Genomic DNA, 18,878 nt, shown 5'->3' with positions numbered 1-18,878 from the left:
AAGAAGGTTCTGCTCCAAGATTTTATGGCACATGGCCCCATCCATTGGCTCCTCAAAGTGGTGAAGTGGTCCTGTACCCTCTGCAGAACAATAGCCCAAAGCATAATGCTTCCACCTCCATGTTTGACTGTGTTGACGGTGTTCTTTGGGACATACTTGGCATTTCTCTTCCTCCGAACATGACAAGTTGAGTTGATGCTGGCGGGGGGTGGAAGTACCTTGCAGGGGGCTTGTTGAGCAGGGGTAACCTGTGGGCACTGCAAGACCTCGATACATTATATTGTAGTGTGTTACCAATGGTGTTAATTAACGAGCTCTTCCTGTGTAGCTTTGGAGTGATCCAATAGACAGAAAAAGTTGAAATATAAAGAAAGTGCAAATCAGATGTTTTGCACGGTGGATCAAAATTTTGGAAAAAAAAGGATACTTTCCGCATTCATCATTTCATCACTTTTGACCAGATCCCCCACTGTGTTTTACTGATTGCTGTAGACACTCACTGCTGTACGTATCACCTGATCTCTGATATTGACGATGATTTGAAACAAAAATTTCAAATTTAGATTCATTATTCCATAACACCTCATGCTTCAGATTTTTCATTCCAGTTCTCGTGTGATTTGGCATACGCCGGCCTTTTCTCCCTGTTTCCCTTTCCTAAGAACGGCCTCTGGGCAGCCAGCCTTCTACTGAGACTTTTTTATTGTTTCTTAAGGACACGACTTTCAGATACTGTTCATCTGCTACGGAAAAAAGATTGGGTGTGCCACTTTTTCTTTTGCCCCGCATTTGTCCTGTTTCCTCAAATTCTTTAAGGACACATTGCAGACCATCCTGAGATATGCAAAGACTTTGGCTGATAGTTCTTTGGGACTCAACTTGTTGGTGCAAAAACACTGTTTTATGCCTGTAACTGCCTTATCTTTTGGGATATGGGGACAAATGATATGTTTTTGCAACAGTTGGCAACAAAATGCCCTAAAGACACATTTTAAAATTGATTCTTTGCTAAGTTGTCTGTTATGTGTACACACAATACTGTTTCATCTTTTTTCAGTTAGGTGCTTTTTTATGCTTGAATGATTCATAGGCCAGTGTTAAGTGGCTTACCCCCCCCCCCCAAAAAAAAAAACAAAAAACAAAAAACTCTTCTTATAAAAATGGTCAAATACTGGACTGAAAATGAGTGAAAAAGCAACCAAAGTCCAAAGAAGAATCTTGAAAGACGTTCAGAAATCCTGGTGAATGATTGCTCAAGAGCATAAAGTCTGGCTCCTTGGAAGAAAATGAGGGGTGGTTTGAGACTTTTTTCACAGTACTGTATCTCTCTATAAAACATCACTTACAAGCCGGAGTGCAAAGGGGAATTTCACAGATATTCATATTAATATCCAAATACAGTGTTAGTTTAATATCCAACAACATTTCACAGCTGAATAAGAATCCTTTTCAGGACTGTGTTTCACAGTAAGTTGACTTTCACTCTAATGGACATAAAAGTGACATTACAATTAAAACATGGTATTATCTTAAGAATCTGAAGTTTCTATTAATCTAAAGATTCTTTTCTCTTTTTTTGTACTTTGGAGATAAAAATTAGAGTGGCTATATATACTATATACTTTATCACAGGTTCAAGCCATCTCAGCCACTCTAATTTACGTTGTTGGATAGTGGTTACATGTCATGATCTTTTTGTAACATTTTTTTTTCTTTCTTGTTCCTTTTAGAATGGAGGATGAAGCTGTCTTGGACAGAGGAGCCTCATTTGTCAAACATGTTTGTGATGAAGAGGAAGTTGAAGGTAAAGACTCGTCTTTTCCACACATGCAGCCCTGCACAAGCAAATGTGAAACCAGTCATTTCTTTTGCCCTCCAGAGTATCGGTGCAGAATTAGACATATAGGATAAATACTTTCCACTCCATCTAATGTTTCTGTACAGGAAGATTCAAGCTTTCTAATCCTGTCCAGTTCTGGCTGTCAGCTAAAGCCGCGAAAGAATGCATCTGGAGACACCCACATGATTTTACTGAGGCATCCACATACTTCGCAAAACCACTGCTTTTAGATGAACACAAAGCAAAAAATACTTGGGGATTATGTCGAGCTGCTTGTGTGTAAGCAGTAGCTGCAAGAGCCTTTGCTTGCCTGCACAGGAGTCTGAAAGTAGAGTGTGGTTTTGTGTTTGCCTTTTTGTTTTCTACAAGAAAACAAGGCTAACCATCAAGTATGAAAGATTATTTAACCCTAAAAGAAATGTTTGTGAAATGCATGGTTTAAGAGAGCTGCATCACTAACTGGGTCGGTTAATCCCAGTCTTCTCACACCCACTATTCTTTCTAATTACTTCCTGGAGACATTAAATCATCATTTCCTGTACGAGTCTCTGTGTAGGAAGTCGCTGGCATTTCTTTAATTTTGCTATTTGATGGCATACTGTGAGAGGAAATAGAAATATTTTTACATTTCACACTACATCACACCACAGCTGCTGTTTTTCTCCTGCAGGTGGACGATGCAGATTACCCAGCTTTCGGGATTAAAGTGATTTTTTTTTTTTTCCCCCTTTTTAACTGTGTTTGTAATCTGATCTGCTTGCTCTCTGCTTTATGTTGTGACAGGTCACCACACTGTGTACATCGGTGTCCATGTTCCCAAGAGCTACCACAGGAGGAGGCGCCACAGACGCAAGTCTAACCACAAGGAGAAGCGGGAACGACCTGAACAGATCGCAGAAGGGTCCAAGTCCGACGGGGAGAATGTAGACGTGAGCGTCCTCAAACCTCTCAGTGAGTCGTGGTGACACTAACATGACGTTTAGTAAAAACGGTGTGCATGAAATCATCTATGAGAGCTACAATGGTGATGGATAAATCGCTCCTGAGTTGAGCTTTAAGTAAGTTGGATCGAGTCCAGTGCAAATTACAGCCTACAGGATATCAGTGTTTCTCTAGTTAAGGAGGCAGAGCAAGGAGGGGTGGGTGGGGTGCGAGGGGCTCTCTTTCTTTAAGCAGCAGCCTGCACTCAACTGAATAAATGGAGCAGTGGAATGGGAACATGCTGAGCACTAATCTGAAAATGACACTGGAATAGCTTAATGTGTGTAAAGTAAATAGAAGTGGTGGTGGGGGGGTGTTATTTGTCACCTTGATGATTAAACACAGCACTCTGAGATTTGTGGGAAAGGATTCTCAGAAGCTAAGTGGTAAAACGGAAGATTCAGCACAAACGACAATATATAGAGATGTTAAACGAGATGCATAAGACCGAACGATGAGGAGCACTCGTACAGTGTTGGTGTGGATGAAAGAGGACTGCAAGATTGTCAACAGTATCCTAATCTTACTGTTGCTATAGGGAAAATACATCCCGTCTGTCCCTATAGAGAGGCTTAGGAAGCTGGCATGGTTGAACCATTAATCCCCTGATTGTTTTTTACAGCCTATAACAGACAGAAATCACATTTAATGAGGAAGAAGGGAGATTTTTTTTTTTTTTTAATTAGGTAAAACAGGTGGGAAGACGCTGAAACCCACAGTCTTCAATGGCAACATTGTGATTTGGCTTCAGTGTACAGTAAATATGTGTAATTGTAATAGAGAGCCTCAAAGTTGTACCTCCTCTTAAGGTAAATAATTTTTTTTTTTTTTTTTTTTTTTGCTTTAAGAGTCCCAAAATGTTGCATCTTCTATTCACAGTTACTGGAATTTACCATAAAATTATGCTGGAAACTGGCACAATAAGATGGTGTATTTGTTGTGTGTGGCTGTATCGTATACATTTGAGCGAGGGATTTAATGCTTGACTCATCAGGGCATGTGTGAACAATGACAACAGGGCCACAAAGGCCAATAGGATCAAGGTAAACTGGTAATTCCACTGATATTTAAAGTTCAGATGAATCCTTAAAGGGTGCCTGTTCAGTTTCATATATTAAACCTGAAACGCCAGAGAGTTTCTTCAGAATAACCCTTATTTAGCTCACTAGCAAAAGCTCGCTCTGCAAGCAGTTTTTTTTTTTTTTGCCAGGCTTGCATTAGATTTGTTATAGTTAACGATTTTAGAGAAAATTTAGATTTATAAGTAATTTAGTTGCTGTTCTATTATTTGTAAATGTTGATCTGCCTAATTAACTTAACAACCTAACAACAAAATTGTTGCTGAATATGATTTTAGAAGTGCACATTTACTCGGCCAGTAAAAGAGGAAAGGGCGTGACTTTCAACATGTCTTTATAGGTCAGCCACTTTAACTTTCACATCTATATCAATCATAGGGGCTTTTATTGGAAACAAAAAAATTTAAAGGGAAAAGAATGAAAAGGCAAGGCAGCACTTTACATCAAAGGACTGAACGGCCCCACCTCCCATTCGCAGCGACTACTTTTGGCCCTTTATGTTGATAATGGTTCTTTGGACGTAGCAAACAACCATGTGCTATGACACATCTTTCATCCTCGGTTAATGGTTCAGACCAGTACACGTAGGTCAGATAGGAAATAAAAACTTTCCACTTCTTAAAACTTAAACCCTGTAGTGAGTGTTACACGTAAGGTGCGTATTTGTCTAATAGTCGCCACAAGGCACAAATGGAATTTCTCAAAGGACCGGTATAAATCTAAATCTAAAATCATATGAACGTGAAAATGTATGCAAAAACTGGCCTCGATCATGCAGTTTGTGTATGGAAATGCGCAGAAAAAGAAAAGGTACTTTTAATTTGAAGTAAATATTTGAATCAGTCGCCATGTAGATGTTACGAAGCCTAGGTAGTTTATAGACTGGTTTATTCTTAATGAAACCTAACCTAGTAATATGATGATGATGATGATGATGATACTAGGCTTTGGTGTAGAGCCTGACTGCATACATTGCGTGAAACAAGCTGATTTAGCTCGTATCTTAACCCTTAGGTCAGCTTTCTTCTTGACTTTGCCTCATACATGTCATTTTTGAACAGAGGGTGGGTGGGTGCTACAGTGCTCACGTAACCATGTAAAGGATATCCCCTTGTTTTGACATCAGATATCGCCCCCAACCTCCTACACACAGACCGCAATCACAAGTTGTATAAGCATTCAAAAGAATGAAACAAAAGTTCAAAGACAGTGAGCAGAGTTTCATAACAATAGGCACCTTGTGTGGACAAATAATAGAAGTGAAGGTGTATAGAGTGATACTATGATTTGGAGTGACACCATTTAATGAGGCATACTGCACCAGGAAACTGTAAAGCATTCCAGAATTATTTGTAAGACAGCCAGTAGATTCATTGTTCCGCCTCCAACTGTAGAATAAAAATAGAAATCTATTAGTTTGAGAAACGTACCACAAATATTAATTTTCTGTGTCACTGAAGGGCTAGTTTGGGAATTGTTACCTTCCTTCTAATCAGAGGGTTGTTGGTTGAATCCTGGCTGCTCCGGTCTGCATGCCAAAGTATAACTGGGCAAGATATTATAGATATAAGAGTGGTCTGAGTGCTCAAGCAGAGTAGAAAATCACGGAGTCCATTTACCATTCCTTAAAGTACAGCCAATTCCTAAAAGTAGACACGAGTTGGAGATTTAAAAATGAAATGCACGACTCGGGGTTGGGCTCCATTATCAACAAACAGGAGAGAGTCTGAAGGGATCTGCATGAATGGGTGAATAAAGCCTGACTACATACAATGGTAGGCATTGTCCATTGACCACTTTTTGGCTTTGTTGACAATTTACAGTTGCAAGTTTCTTGGTTTTGCCGGCGTAACATCGAGCTGTCTTTTCACAGCCTCTCACAGCAGCCCTACACCTGAGTAATCTCCTCTCCTCTGACGCTGTAATCCTCTGTTACACCTTATGCTCAGATGTAAACCAGCCTGAGTGCTTAGTCATTCTACAGTAGGTGTCATGGGCCCTGCCTGATGACTGTCTGAGTCATGCAAACTTTGTTTACTTTTCCACCGACTTTAAGTAAATGCGGCAAAAACTAATATCTACATACAGTAGAATAACTTCTTTATCAATTAGTTGCTTTTTTAAAATACACTCAGACTTGTGACATAAGGTAACACACAGACAGATATGTCTAGAATATGCAATCAGAGACTGTAGGTTTTTTCAGTCAGTAAGAGCTTTATTGCTTCTTACTGCTGGATAGAACTTATACTGCACCTAATTACAACCTGCCCTCGCAGGACACCTTGCCTTGCAACTAACGTCATGACCTTATGGTTTTTTATGGAGAAATGACAATGATTCTTTTTATTGGAAAGAGGCCTATGGCAAGAAGCAGCCTCAGGCAGCATCTGTCTGCCACAACCGGTTGGGGTGAGAAGAAAGTGAAAAGATGAGCACAGAGCGACAAACATTCACTAGTACAGCAAGTAACAACAGATCAGGAACATGCAGCACCAGAGGCAACACACAGAGAGAGGAGAAAAAGTTAATGATATGCAGTAGCACCATAAAATCCAAGGGAAGAAGACATTATAGGAGAGTTGCTAAGTGCATCATGTGAGGCCTGCCTGCGACTGGGCCTAATGCAGAGAAACTTATCAATGAAACTCTAACACAAATAAAGTGTTTGACACCTAATCTTAAAAGTGGAAAGAGTCTATGTTTCTTAAACCAAATTGGGAGCTGGTTAAATGGGAGAAGAGCCTGATAGCTGAAGGCTCTGCCTCTCATCATGTGTTTGGAAACTGAGAATCAGAAATAGGGCTGCACTCTGAGAGGGAAGTGCTCTTTTGGGAATATAAGGTGCTATGAGGTCTTTAGGACACAGTGGAGGAAAGGTTAATTAGGACTTACTCAAGGAGAGGAATTTTATATTTAATTATTAATTTAATAGAGGGAGCCAACAAAGACTAACCAAAATGGGAGGAATCTCCAGAGAATGAGGAATTACAATTGTCCAGCCTGGAAGTAATAAGTGTGAGGTAGTTTTTCACCATCACTCTGAGAAAGTACGTTTCTAATTTAAGTAACAGTGAGAAGATAATAGAAGGCAGTCCTAGAGGTTTGTTTACTGTGTGAAGTTTTCTGAACAAAAAAGACCTGATGTTCCTTCCCAGTGGTATTGGTGTTCAAGGTACTTCCATCTGGAGAAAGTATTTGGTCGGATGTCATGTTTCTTTAATCTTTATGGCTAAATATGATTGCTTCAACATTCTGAATTTAATAAGAGAATAATGCATGTTATCCAAGCCCTAATGCTTAAGAAATAGTCTAACTTATTTGCATGTCCTGGTTTTATAGATGTGCGGAAGAGTATATAAGGTGAAAATTACCAGTTGTATCCTTAAAGCCATAATTTTTTAAAGCAGCTCTTTTTGCTTTTTCTTTGCTCTCTTTGTCAGAAGGACAACATCATTTGTCATTTGTAAAATAACTTTCAACACTGCATTAAATGAATTTTATGCAGTGTTGAGGCCATCATTCTCAACAACTAGGCCACTATAGCGATTTCATCTGTAGCGATTAAAAACTCTGAGCATTTAGATGAAAACTGAGAGTGACGACAGGGGGACGATACATAGCAAGAAATAAATCTAGGGGCTGGGTTTTTCAGTTTGGGTGTGAGAGAATGAGAGTAACTCTTATAACCTGGTTTTAGGTCTTGGGTTTTACAAATAACTTGACTGGAAGGTTGCAACCACTTATCAGGCCCCATCTTAACTTACAAACCTAATAGCACCGTGTCACCCCAAAAGAGCACTTTGCTCTCAGATTTAGGCTTACTTGTGGCTCCTAGGGGATTTACAAGTAGAATGGAAGGCAGAGCCTTCAGCTTTCAGGCGCGTCTTCCGTGGAACCAGTTCCTCGTTGGATTCAGGAGACAGACGCCGTCTCTACTTTTAAGATTAGGCTTAAAACTTTCCATGTTGATAAAGCTTATAGTTGGGGCTGGATCTTTTGACCCTGAACCTTTCCTCAGTTATGCTCCAATAAGCTTGTGGGCTTCCAGTGATGCATTTAGCGTTTCTTCTCCACTCCCCTTTTTACACTCTCTATGTGATTACACGCCACTCTGCATTTAACCATTAGTTATTATCAATCTCTGGCAATCTTCCACAGCGTGTCTTTTGTCCTGTCTGCCTCCCCTCATCCCTAACCGGTCGCAGCAGATGGCTCCCTCTCCCTGAGCCTGGTTCTACTGGAGGTTTCTTCCTGTTAAAAAAGTGGAGTTTTTCCTTCTCAGTGTTGCCAAGTGTTTGCTCATAGGGGGTTCCACAGAGCTGATTACAGACTGGAAAATCAGTGGGCAGCGGGAGCGCAGACCTAACACAGAAGCTCAAACTGAATCTGTCATCCATATTTAAATGTCCCTTCTAGCACACACACAACACACACACATAAACAAACTCCCACTTTCCCATCCTACTGTATCTCTCTAGAAGATCTTAACTGCAAACAGTGTTTTAAGGTTGAATAAGAGGGCAGACCCTACTGCGTGATGAGCTACTCTGGGCATAAACATCTTTTTTTCCTCTTGAGTGAACCACCTTTTATATTGCTTTGCTACCCTATTAAATGAAGGAGGGCATGCTGCCTCTACCTGACAACCTTTACTTTCCCTGTTAGGAGTTTTCAACTGATGTGTGCAAATGTCGAGCAGTGCTTTGGCTATGGGGGTTGTGCTATCACAGAACATGAGCATACAGTGTAACAAGATTGTCCCAGACAACTAAAGTCCCAGCTGAAAGTGCACTCACTAGCAGACAGTGCATACAGAGCCCGACACTTGTAAGATTTTCCGCTGCTTTGACCGATCTAAATCCACATAATCCTGTTGATTCTGGCAAAAACTGAAGAGCAGACCACTCAAAAGTTGTGTGTAACCACAACAAAGGCCTGGTTTTCATTGATAACACCACCTGTGAGACGTGAGAGGCGAAGAGTGTTTTGTACACCATATGGCGTCAATAAGTCATATTTGCAAAAGGACAGCAGAAAGTTCCTGTGGGTGTGAGGATCTCCTGTGCTTTTTTTTGTTTGGTTTTTTGGGTTTTTTTTGCATCCTTGCTGAAGGTTCACAACCATACGCATGATATCCTAAAGGTGTTTCATGCCCCTTTTGAGTCATTGATCTTAACCTTCAAATGGCCTATTGTTAGATGTGCTGTCTATATTAGAACAGTTTCATCTGTACTATTTTAAAAACAAACGATCTAAATTAAGCTTTGGTGCGCTGTTTCAGGATTAAAAGGTTACCGGCGCTGTTACGTTCTTAAGCTGTCAACCTGGAGAATCCTGACTGGTACAGTAAATCAAGGCACCTTCATAAATAGCCTCTTGTGTCTTGCTCTTGACCTCCACTTTGTTGCCTTACTTCATCGTTGCACAACTTTCGCAGAAGAGTTAACAAGAACAAGCAGTTCTCACATTTCATTTTGTCAAGATTCTTGTTAAACCCGGAGATTACCGCTTTATTTTTGGTTATAAGAACAAGATCATAACTTGCACAAATAAACACTGGTTACATAATTTATAATGAATAATAAAAAGAAAAATATATATGCCTAGGCTGTCCTACTGTGGAGGTCACAGCACCTTTCTTGATGTCATATTCCTTCATGGTCTTCATGTTTCTAAATGGGGAACTAGAAGTAGAAGATGAACATTCAGTGGAGGTTATCAATGCATGAGTGTGCTGATTTAAAAAAAAAAAAACATCTTGGTAAACTTTCTCAGAAGGAAGTAAAATGTATTTTTTACTGAAAAGATTTTCCTCAAGCGGATGTGTTGTCAGAGTGTTTCCTTCCAGCTAAGATAACACTGTTCTTTTTACAGGGTCATGTGCTTTCACCTTATTTGCAGCACAAACTGCCCCCCACAAAATATTTAAAGCTACTTGAAATGCTAATACACATACTATGTAACATCCCAACCAGGCTGCAGGTGTTTGGAATGGTAATTAAAACCTCTGATGTTTCTCTAACAGTGAGAGATGATCTTTGAGCATTTGCAGTGGAAACGAGTCTGCTATGCAAGATATACTGTGGTCTCATGCTTACAGAAAATACTGTTTTGATGTCAGACAGATGCATGCCAGATTGTCAGACCAGTCAGCTGTTTGAGCTTTCTATTCTGTGCATGACTGTGTAGCTGCAATTTCTTTCCTACACAGGAAACCTGAAGTTCTGCACAGCAGGCATCTGTGTAGCTTCACACAATGACAGCAACTACACTGCTGATTTGTTTGTCCTCTGACTCAATTCTTTCTGCTTGCAGTTTCTCCTGCTGAGAGAATCCGGTTTATCCTGGGAGAGGAGGATGATGGCCCACCGCCTCCCCAGCTCTTCACTGAGCTGGATGAGCTTCTGGAAGTGGACGGGCAGGAGATGGAGTGGAAGGAAACTGCCAGGTGAGCTGCTAAGGCAAATGTGCTTGCAGCTTATAACCCCCCCCCCCCCCCCCCATTTCACTTTAAGAGCTATGGGAAGTGGCTCACCATCCCGTGACTGGAACACAATCCCTTATAAATAATCATGTTTTGTGTGTATAGGGAAATAGGCAGTGCCCTAGTGAACTCCCAGTCTACTCTTATCTGATCGAGATCCATAGTACCTGCTCTGTGAGACCCGGAAAAGGCAGCAACTCCCACATGATCAAAACAGGCCTCAAGTGTACAGGAACATGTGAACTTTTGGCATGTATAAGTGGAATCACTAAACTTGTTAATGTCCTTGTTCAGGGGATTTCTGTTAATTCACCTGTGGGGTGTTCAGTATTACAAAGGAATCATCAGTTATTGCAGACAGTCGAGCTAACATTGTGCGATGCTAAAGTCCTACTCAAGGAATGCTGTGGAAGGTTACAAATGAGAACCGGCAAAATGTTAGTGCTTTAAAAATCCTATACTAGTTTCTGTTCTCTAATAAAAGAACATTTGTGTAAGATTATTATTTTCAAATGTTCCTAGAAGACTATCAGTAAATCCTATCTTAAACCTGACCTTCTCTGATTTGACCCATTTACCCTGTTTGCAGCAGTGCTACTGATTACATGGAGGGGGAACGTGCCTCCTTGGTATAACTTACCAAGGTTGGCCTTTGTCATGGATTAGGAGGTAGTACTTTATAATACACAGTGGTGGCTATTATTATTATTATTATTATTATTATTATCATTATGAAGCTAACAAACCAGCAGGTTTACAGCATCAAGAACGCTTTAACTTTGTTCATCTTTTCTGACTAAATCTGATCACTGAACAGCAATTAAATCAAATTTAAGACTGATTAGCTACTCAGTATTTGAGGTAATCCTGAAGTAATGATTAATGTCACCCACTCTGACCCCTCAAGTACTTCAGCATTGCGTTTCCATTACTTGGTCTTCCTTTGCCTGTAACCAAGTAAAAATTCAGTGAATTCAAAAATCTCAGCCCCTTTTGTCAGTTTTTGCACAGATAAGTGTTGTGTCAAGCTTTGTCTATGGAGCGTTCTTTGAGAAGCATCGAAACAACGATAAGGAGCTGTTGTGTTTTTCTGATTCTTTGTCTCGTTTTGTAAAAAGAGCGATGGGGTTACACGGAAGGACATGTAAGTGAATTCCTTAGGACTCGCATTGTCTCCGTGGCCAAGCTCTTTCCCCAGCGAGAGGGCCCGTCACAGACACGTGGACCGCAGCCAGCCAGAGAGATACTCTATCCCCAGCGGAAACTTCATCCCCGGGCCTCATGAGAATGGTTCTTTGTAGTGGTGACATCTGAGGCATTATTATTAAAAAGAGTCCTTGTCCTGAGCCTTACCTTCGAGGCAGAGCTTATGCGTGGCAACAAAGTTGAAGCGTTAATATGGGATCCTGTTTGAACGCCGTTTCCGAGCAATGTGTGATCTAAAGGTTGCCGGAAGGCTGTCACTATTCCAGTGAATTGTACACTTTCTAAAGTCTAGTGATTTATTTTTTATTTCTACGCTCTTCTGCATCCCACATTTATGCGTTGTGAACTGTGACCACTTCAAAACATTGCACTGCTGTTTTGTAAAGAGGACAGAATCCATATTGTCGCCATTTGTTTGCCGCCTTTGTTTATTTTTAAACCTCCGTTACCTTTGATTATTTTGACCTCAACTTTCAGGAACCCATCAGCAGGAAGAAAAAAAAAAAAAAGATGGATCGTACATTCTTCTGAATCTGAGCACAGTCGATTGTCCAATTCCGTTATGGTTCACGCATATTTTGCCTCTTCTTTTTTTTTTCTCACACTCTGACCAGGTGGATCAAGTTTGAGGAGAAGGTGGAGAAGGGAGGTGAACGCTGGAGCAAACCTCATGTGGCCACGCTGTCCTTGCATAGTTTGATGGAACTGAAAACCTTTATCGAGAAGGGCACGATCATGCTGGATCTGGAGGCCGCCTCCCTGACGCAGATTGTCGGTGCGTGAGGTTGACTAGATCGAAAGCGCTCCTGAAGGTTTAGAAAAGCCCGACTGCTACTTACTCTTGATTTTCAATCTATCCCCTCTAACAGAAATGGTCACTGACAGCCAGATTGAGAGTGGTCAATTGAAGCCGGACCTGAAGGAGAAGGTTGCATACACCTTGCTGAGGAAGCATCGGCACCAGACCAAGAAGTCCAACTTACGCTCTCTTGCAGATATTGGCAAAACTGTTTCCAGTGCAAGCAGGCTATTTTCTAGCCAGGAGAATGGTAATACAGAAACTCTTATTTCTCCTTATCAACTCAAACACTTTCTCCTCATTTTTCTATTCATTTTTAACTTTAACTACTGTTGTAGGCTTTTCTTTTTCTAACACCAACCTGTCCCTTTTCCTTTCTGTTTCTCCTTCCTCTCCCCCCATCTTACTGTACTTCTCTTTTTCTCTCTTTTTTTTCCTCCCACGGGGGTCTGTACTTTCTGACTTCCTGCATCTGGGGTGCAACAGCCCGCAACCCCCTCGAGCACCCTGTACCTTGTTTAAACACACAAGACTCAGAGGAACCATGTGAGGTCATGAGGAGCTCCAGCATGGGATACCTCTGTAAGTGAGGTCATAGCCCTCCAGCTGAAAGCAGCATTGTTGGAATGTAGTCCCATGAAAGACTTGTGTGAATGGAGATACACAATTATGAATTAGAGAGGAAAAGATGCAATACTGTTGAAGTTTCATTAAGTCGACTGTTTTTAAAAAAAAAAAACAAAACAAAAAAAAAAGCCTTAATGTGTTTATTTATGAAATCAGCCTGGAAGCATATGTAGTGGACAAAAGCTAAATATTTATTTGGCTGTAAATAAAATAGTGCTAGACTAATGTTCTCCACCATTGTCAGCAGCAGAATTTCTAACCCAGTTCCAGAGTTTACATTCTCAGTCGTCTGCCAGCCGTTGCTCAAACAACTATTTACGTGTATAAACAGCAGACCCAAGGCAGACATCTATCACGCTCTCTTGTCTCTGACTGTCTGACATTTGTCCTAAGTCTTAAGCCCTGACACATTTAGCTTGTTTGTGAGGTTTCCGTCTCTTTTCAGCCTCTTTCTCAGTCAAAAATATCTTTTTTTTTTTTTTTAAAGTTCTGCGTCCTCTTTGATCCTAACAGAATCTCCCCTCTCTGCAGGTAGTCCAACTACCACCCACCGAAACCTCACCTCCAACAGCCTGAGCGACTTCTCTGATAAGCCAGAGAAAGATCAGGTAATGCGTTTGGATGTGTTATTCGCATAGAGTCATATGGGTTTCGCGCCACCGCTGTCAATGGTTCACAAAGCAGCACTTAGAAAGGGCATCTACTGGGCTGTATGAGTGCTTCAGCATGCTGCAACATAGACTGGAGACTGACCCCAGAGTGTGTAGAAACATTAGCTTTATTAGTGTTTATCCACACTTTGTCAGGTGTAGACAATTGGCAGTTAAGCCATGGCAGCGCCCAGATTTTCTCGCACTGCAAGGTGGAGGGCGTAACACATGTGAGCCTCAGATGCTGATAAATAAGACACCTTCCATTCTTCTCTCTGGTCTGAGTAACAACAGCTTACTGTCTTTGTCGTGTGAGTTTCTGTCATCCACTGTAGTTTCTTTCTTCGCCGTGACTCATGACAACTGTAAATGGGCTGTATTGTCTGAGTTTTTCTGCAATCACAGAAGTAGTTAAACAGTAACTGAAATCACCCTGAAGCATCTGTTTATAAAACTGTACATTGTTCAAAATGGTCTGTTTTTCTTTCTTTCTTTTTTTCTTTAAGATTTTAACAAGGGTTTTGTTAATCATCTCCCTTAGTTGACGTAAGTTTTTACAGGCTCTGTTTAGATCTCTATGAATCCAGAATGAGGGTTGTGTAGACTGAGGATGTACCCTGTAGTAAAGTATGCTTATTGGACGGCATAAAATCAAACTGCTGTTCAGCACATAATTGAAGGAAGGGCAGGTACTGCCTGTTCCTACACACTTATACTGACACCAACAAAGCACACCACTAGGTTTGCATGTACATGATGCCCCGCTCACTCTTACAAGAGGAAATTTTTGCATACATTGTTAAAATTCAGTCCTGCCTTAACCCCCAACCCCCCACCCCTCTGTGATTACAGCTGAAGAATAAGTTCATGAAAAAATTGCCCCGCGATGCTGAGGCTTCAAACGTGCTGGTCGGGGAGGTAGATTTCCTGGAAACCCCCTTCGTGGCTTTTGTCCGTCTGCAGCAGGCTGTCATGCTTGGGGCACTCACTGAGGTCCCTGTGCCCACAAGGTAAAATCATCCAAGGTCATCCAATTTGAAACACTGATCAAAGTCTATGAGATTCTCACTTTGTCACATCTCATTTTCTCATCTTTGTTTAGATTTCTCTTCATCCTTTTGGGTCCCAAGGGCAAAGCTAAATCCTATCATGAGATAGGAAGGGCCATCGCTACCCTGATGTCAGATGAGGTATGAAGTAACTCCGTATTTGTTGGTTTATTTTCTCTTGTGGACTAATTTTGAACTGATTGTAATAATATGACCCACAATGGAGACTGATTGACTACTTGAGTTTTACGGTTTTAACACATTAGATTGAACTTAACTAGCCTCTGACTGGTTGTGAACCTAAGATGATGGTTTTGGGCTATCCAGTTGCATTGATTAAATTAATGTTAACCCTTCCTGTTGCCAATTGTGTTTGGAGCCAAGTCTTTGTTTTTCTTGTATGATTTAATTGTCTCAGTGAATGAATGGCCTGTCCAACTGAGAGGTTAATTGTTAATCTCTGTGTTAAAACTTTTTGAGCCAAGTTTGTTTTGGCATAAGCAGATCATATGCAAAGAAAAATGACAGGTTTTTTAACCTGCTCCACCTTTAAACATCTCTGTGTCTCTGCTGTGTAGCTTCACTCGTGGCTTAACGCCTCAGTGTTGTCAGGAATGTTAGCTGATAGCTCATAACATTCTTAATCCTGAGATCACCTGGCGGGCAATTTCCCACAGGCCTCAGCTCTTTCCAGCATATCTCTCGAGTAAACACGGTGAGATAGGAAGTGTTTTTCCAGGATTTCCTCAAGTTAAACTTTACTCCCATGAAAACTTTATGAGCCGTTCTCAGGTGATTGTGTTTTTGAGTCATCCCCTCGTAGTACTATCCTGCATGCCTGTTTCACTGCTCGTGAGACGCACAGATATTGATTCATTATTTGGGTACATGGTAATTAGAATATTATGGACATTTTGTTATGCTACTTTGTTAGAGTTGGGGGACACAGTGAATTGTTGGTTACTAAAGCTCCACTTATGTTTGTGTGCTGGCAGGTATTCCACGATATTGCTTATAAAGCAAAGGACAGGCAGGACCTGCTGGCTGGTATCGAGGAGTTCCTGGATGAGGTCATTGTCCTGCCCCCTGGCGAGTGGGACCCTGATATCAGGATAGAGCCACCAAAGTCCCTACCTTCTTCAGACAAGAGGTCCGCTGCTAATCCACCTAATCCCAATGAATGATGTCGCTGCACATAAATCTGTTAAATCTACAAAATGTTATGTGAACATAGACGTATTTATGCAGACGTAAAAATAAAAGGGGGGTTGGGCAGTATTAATGTTTGTCCAACATGATTTTTTTTCTACTTTGGTGCTGTGCTGATGTCTGCATGGCTTTCCATATGTATATCAGCACCAAGGGACTCAAAAACACTGTTTTGTTTTTTTGTTTTTTTTGTGGAAGTTGGGCGAGCAGCAGCAAATCAAGAGAACGTGGGCTTTAGTGAATCCTGAAATGCACTCAATGCACTGGAGTGTCATGGGAGACTCAGTGCATCCTATCATGCATTGAGTGTCACTGTATTTAGATGCCACCCAACAGCAGTTATTATTAATCTCTGGCTCTTTTACACAGCCTTTTGCCCTCTCTCCTTTCTCTCAACAGACCATGGCAGATGGTTGTGTTCTGTAGGAGGTTTCTTCCTGTTAAAAGGGAGTTTTTTTCTTACTACTGTCTCAAAGTTTAGCAGTTTTTTAAAGACTGCAAACTGACAACAAACTAGGATCCTTAAAAGTTTCAACATAAGCTGCAGGTCAAGTGCAGGTCAACCTTATCAGAAACTGAGAATCTTACTTCTCCTCTCAAACCTTAGATAATCTCTTATTTCACCGATGTGATTAACAAAGTGATTAATGACTATTGTAAATAAAAATGTATGCAGCTTGTATTATATACGCATTATGCAGTTGCGTGTATATTTACGGTTTATTTGCCATGATTTTTTGCGTGTCTTTTTGACAGAATTCCTGCGATCTTATCTTCATGCTTGAGTTAACTGAAAGCTTGGGCTTTTATTTGTTTGCTTTCGGTTTTTTAAAGGAAGAACATGTACACCGGATTAGAGGCACCTCAGATGAATGGCGACACTCCCCATGACACAGGACACGGAGGGGGTGGAGGACACGAAGTTGGAGAGGAGCTTCAGCGCACTGGAAAGTAATTGTGAAAATACTGTAGATTTAAAAAAAAAACAAAAAAAAAAAAAAAAAACGAAAGGAAAGAAAAACACAGAGGAAGAATACGCGAAGCGAACTATATTGTGCTTGCTAACTTTAATGTCTCCTACTTGAAGGTTTTGTGGAGGTCTCATCTTGGATGTGAAGCGGAAATTGCCCTTTTTCGCCAGCGACTTCTATGATGCGCTCAACATCCAGTCTCTGTCTGCCATCTTGTTCATTTATTTGGGCACAGTCACCAATGCAATCACCTTTGGAGGTCTCCTTGGAGATGCTACAGAAAACATGCAGGTAATACCTCCCTCATCCCTTTGTGTTTAAACCCAGCATTCACACCGCTCTGGCATTTCTAAGACTGCTAAAACCTTTCGTTAGAGCCTAATTTGACATGCTTGTGTTTTATCGGTGACACGAAGAAAGTCAGACTCTGATGATTCAAAAGCTTGTGTTTGCTCCCTGCCGATGTCTCATCAGTCAAAAAATCTCAGCAAAAACATTGCAGCATTGTGCGATTTCCTTTTTATGTGTATTTTTCTTTCTCATAGCCGTGGCTCTCCGGCGATGCTCTGTGGAATGCTGGTGTTTCTGCTTTTTGTTGACTTTATATTTATGCTTTTCTGCCAATGTGATTGCCTCACTGTTGTTTGTTGCTACTTGTCTGTTTACACCGATACATTGTGTCACACAGTGTACTCCTCAGTTTTGAAGCAGTCTATTATTTCAACATTTTCAAAGAGATTCTCAGCTGCCTAATACTAAAGCCCCTTATTGTTGCTCATGCACAGTGTGAATGTGACAAGGTTAAAGAGCTGATAAACAATGATAAACGGTCTCGATTTCCCAAATCCTTGCGCAACTCTAAATTTCGTCTCAGCTCACATGTGTGGGATTTGTCTCTTGCATTCTTCTACCTCTCACTCTCGTAGCACATATTTCTGTCTGCTGTAAGCAAACACTGTCCATTTATGAGCTTCAGACGGAATTTATTTGCACGGTGTTTGCTGTTGTCACCGTCATCATCGATTTAAACCTTTAAACTAACAAAAGACACTGCAGCAGATAAGCCATGGTAATGTTGAGCTCAGAGGCTCACTCTGTATCCATCTGTCACACCTGCTGTTAGCAGGAACCGTCGTATGATTGTGATATGTCGGCGTACAGCGCCTGCCGCATCCACCCCGATGCCTCTCGCAGCACGGTGTAGAAGTATAAAAGGCTGAATGGTGATGAAGCCGCTTTCTTTGGCCTCTCATGTGACAGAGAGACCTGAGGAGCACCAGCCTCAGGAGATTTGCCCGGGCTGTAAATAACTACAGATCCAGATTAATCAGCCACCGTAGCCTCGTCATGGCTGCGTTTCTAATGACTCCCCCACCCGGCCCTCCCTTACCACCAGTGGGTCCTCAATACTCCTGCGTCGCTAAGCCTTCCCACTCAACAGAGGGAATCCCTGCCATCGCGGGACCATTCCCCATGTATGCTCACTGCTACAGCATTGTCATTATTAGCTTTTCATCCAGTGCAAGTTGCTTTAAAAAAAAAAAGTGTTAAAAGAAAAAGAAAAAAAACAACGTGAAGGGAAACTAAACAGGCCTGTCCTGATTGACCAGAACTGCAGCTGTGTGTGGGGAAAACACTATTCCCGTGTGAGTAAGTAGGAATTACGCAATAATTAATGGGGAATAAAATGAGAAAGGATGCAGAATATGTAGAATATTCTGAGAAGTGTTGTATGTAAAGGTCTCATTCTTCTTCCCCCCCCCCTTGCATGTACCTTGTCGTAGGGAGTGCTGGAAAGCTTCCTTGGAACAGCACTGACGGGAGCAGTGTTCTGTCTGCTGGCTGGTCAGCCCCTGACTATTCTCAGCAGCACCGGACCGGTGCTAGTCTTCGAAAGGCTCCTCTTTAGTTTCAGCAAGTGAGTATTTCACGGCTAAAAAGTCACTTTGCTGCACACAAGGGTTAAACAGAGGTCAAAAA

The 18,878-nt window shown here is 41.3% G+C and overlaps 1 protein-coding gene across 2 annotated transcripts in view; it reads left to right on the top strand.

Moving 5' to 3' along the window:
- LOC100706137 (electrogenic sodium bicarbonate cotransporter 1) overlaps positions 1 to 18,878 on the top strand; it is a 34,211-nt gene that overhangs the window by 3,953 nt on the left and 11,380 nt on the right. For both annotated transcript variants that reach the window (XM_025909021.1, XM_003449651.5), the window contains exons 2-13: positions 1,731 to 1,804; positions 2,624 to 2,791; positions 10,219 to 10,351; positions 12,208 to 12,368; positions 12,463 to 12,642; positions 13,551 to 13,627; positions 14,522 to 14,679; positions 14,772 to 14,859; positions 15,714 to 15,868; positions 16,762 to 16,878; positions 17,015 to 17,189; positions 18,683 to 18,816. In XM_025909021.1, coding sequence (XP_025764806.1) covers positions 1,731 to 1,804; positions 2,624 to 2,791; positions 10,219 to 10,351; positions 12,208 to 12,368; positions 12,463 to 12,642; positions 13,551 to 13,627; positions 14,522 to 14,679; positions 14,772 to 14,859; positions 15,714 to 15,868; positions 16,762 to 16,878; positions 17,015 to 17,189; positions 18,683 to 18,816 — 1,620 coding nt within the window. The remainder of the gene's footprint in view (positions 1 to 1,730; positions 1,805 to 2,623; positions 2,792 to 10,218; positions 10,352 to 12,207; positions 12,369 to 12,462; positions 12,643 to 13,550; positions 13,628 to 14,521; positions 14,680 to 14,771; positions 14,860 to 15,713; positions 15,869 to 16,761; positions 16,879 to 17,014; positions 17,190 to 18,682; positions 18,817 to 18,878) is intronic.

The sequence above is a fragment of the Oreochromis niloticus genome, linkage group LG7 (genome assembly GCF_001858045.2).
Source record: "Oreochromis niloticus isolate F11D_XX linkage group LG7, O_niloticus_UMD_NMBU, whole genome shotgun sequence".
Taxonomy (NCBI): Eukaryota; Metazoa; Chordata; class Actinopteri; order Cichliformes; family Cichlidae; genus Oreochromis; species Oreochromis niloticus.
Note: the sequence above shows the minus strand (reverse complement) of the source record. Positions and strands in the feature narration are given on the sequence as shown.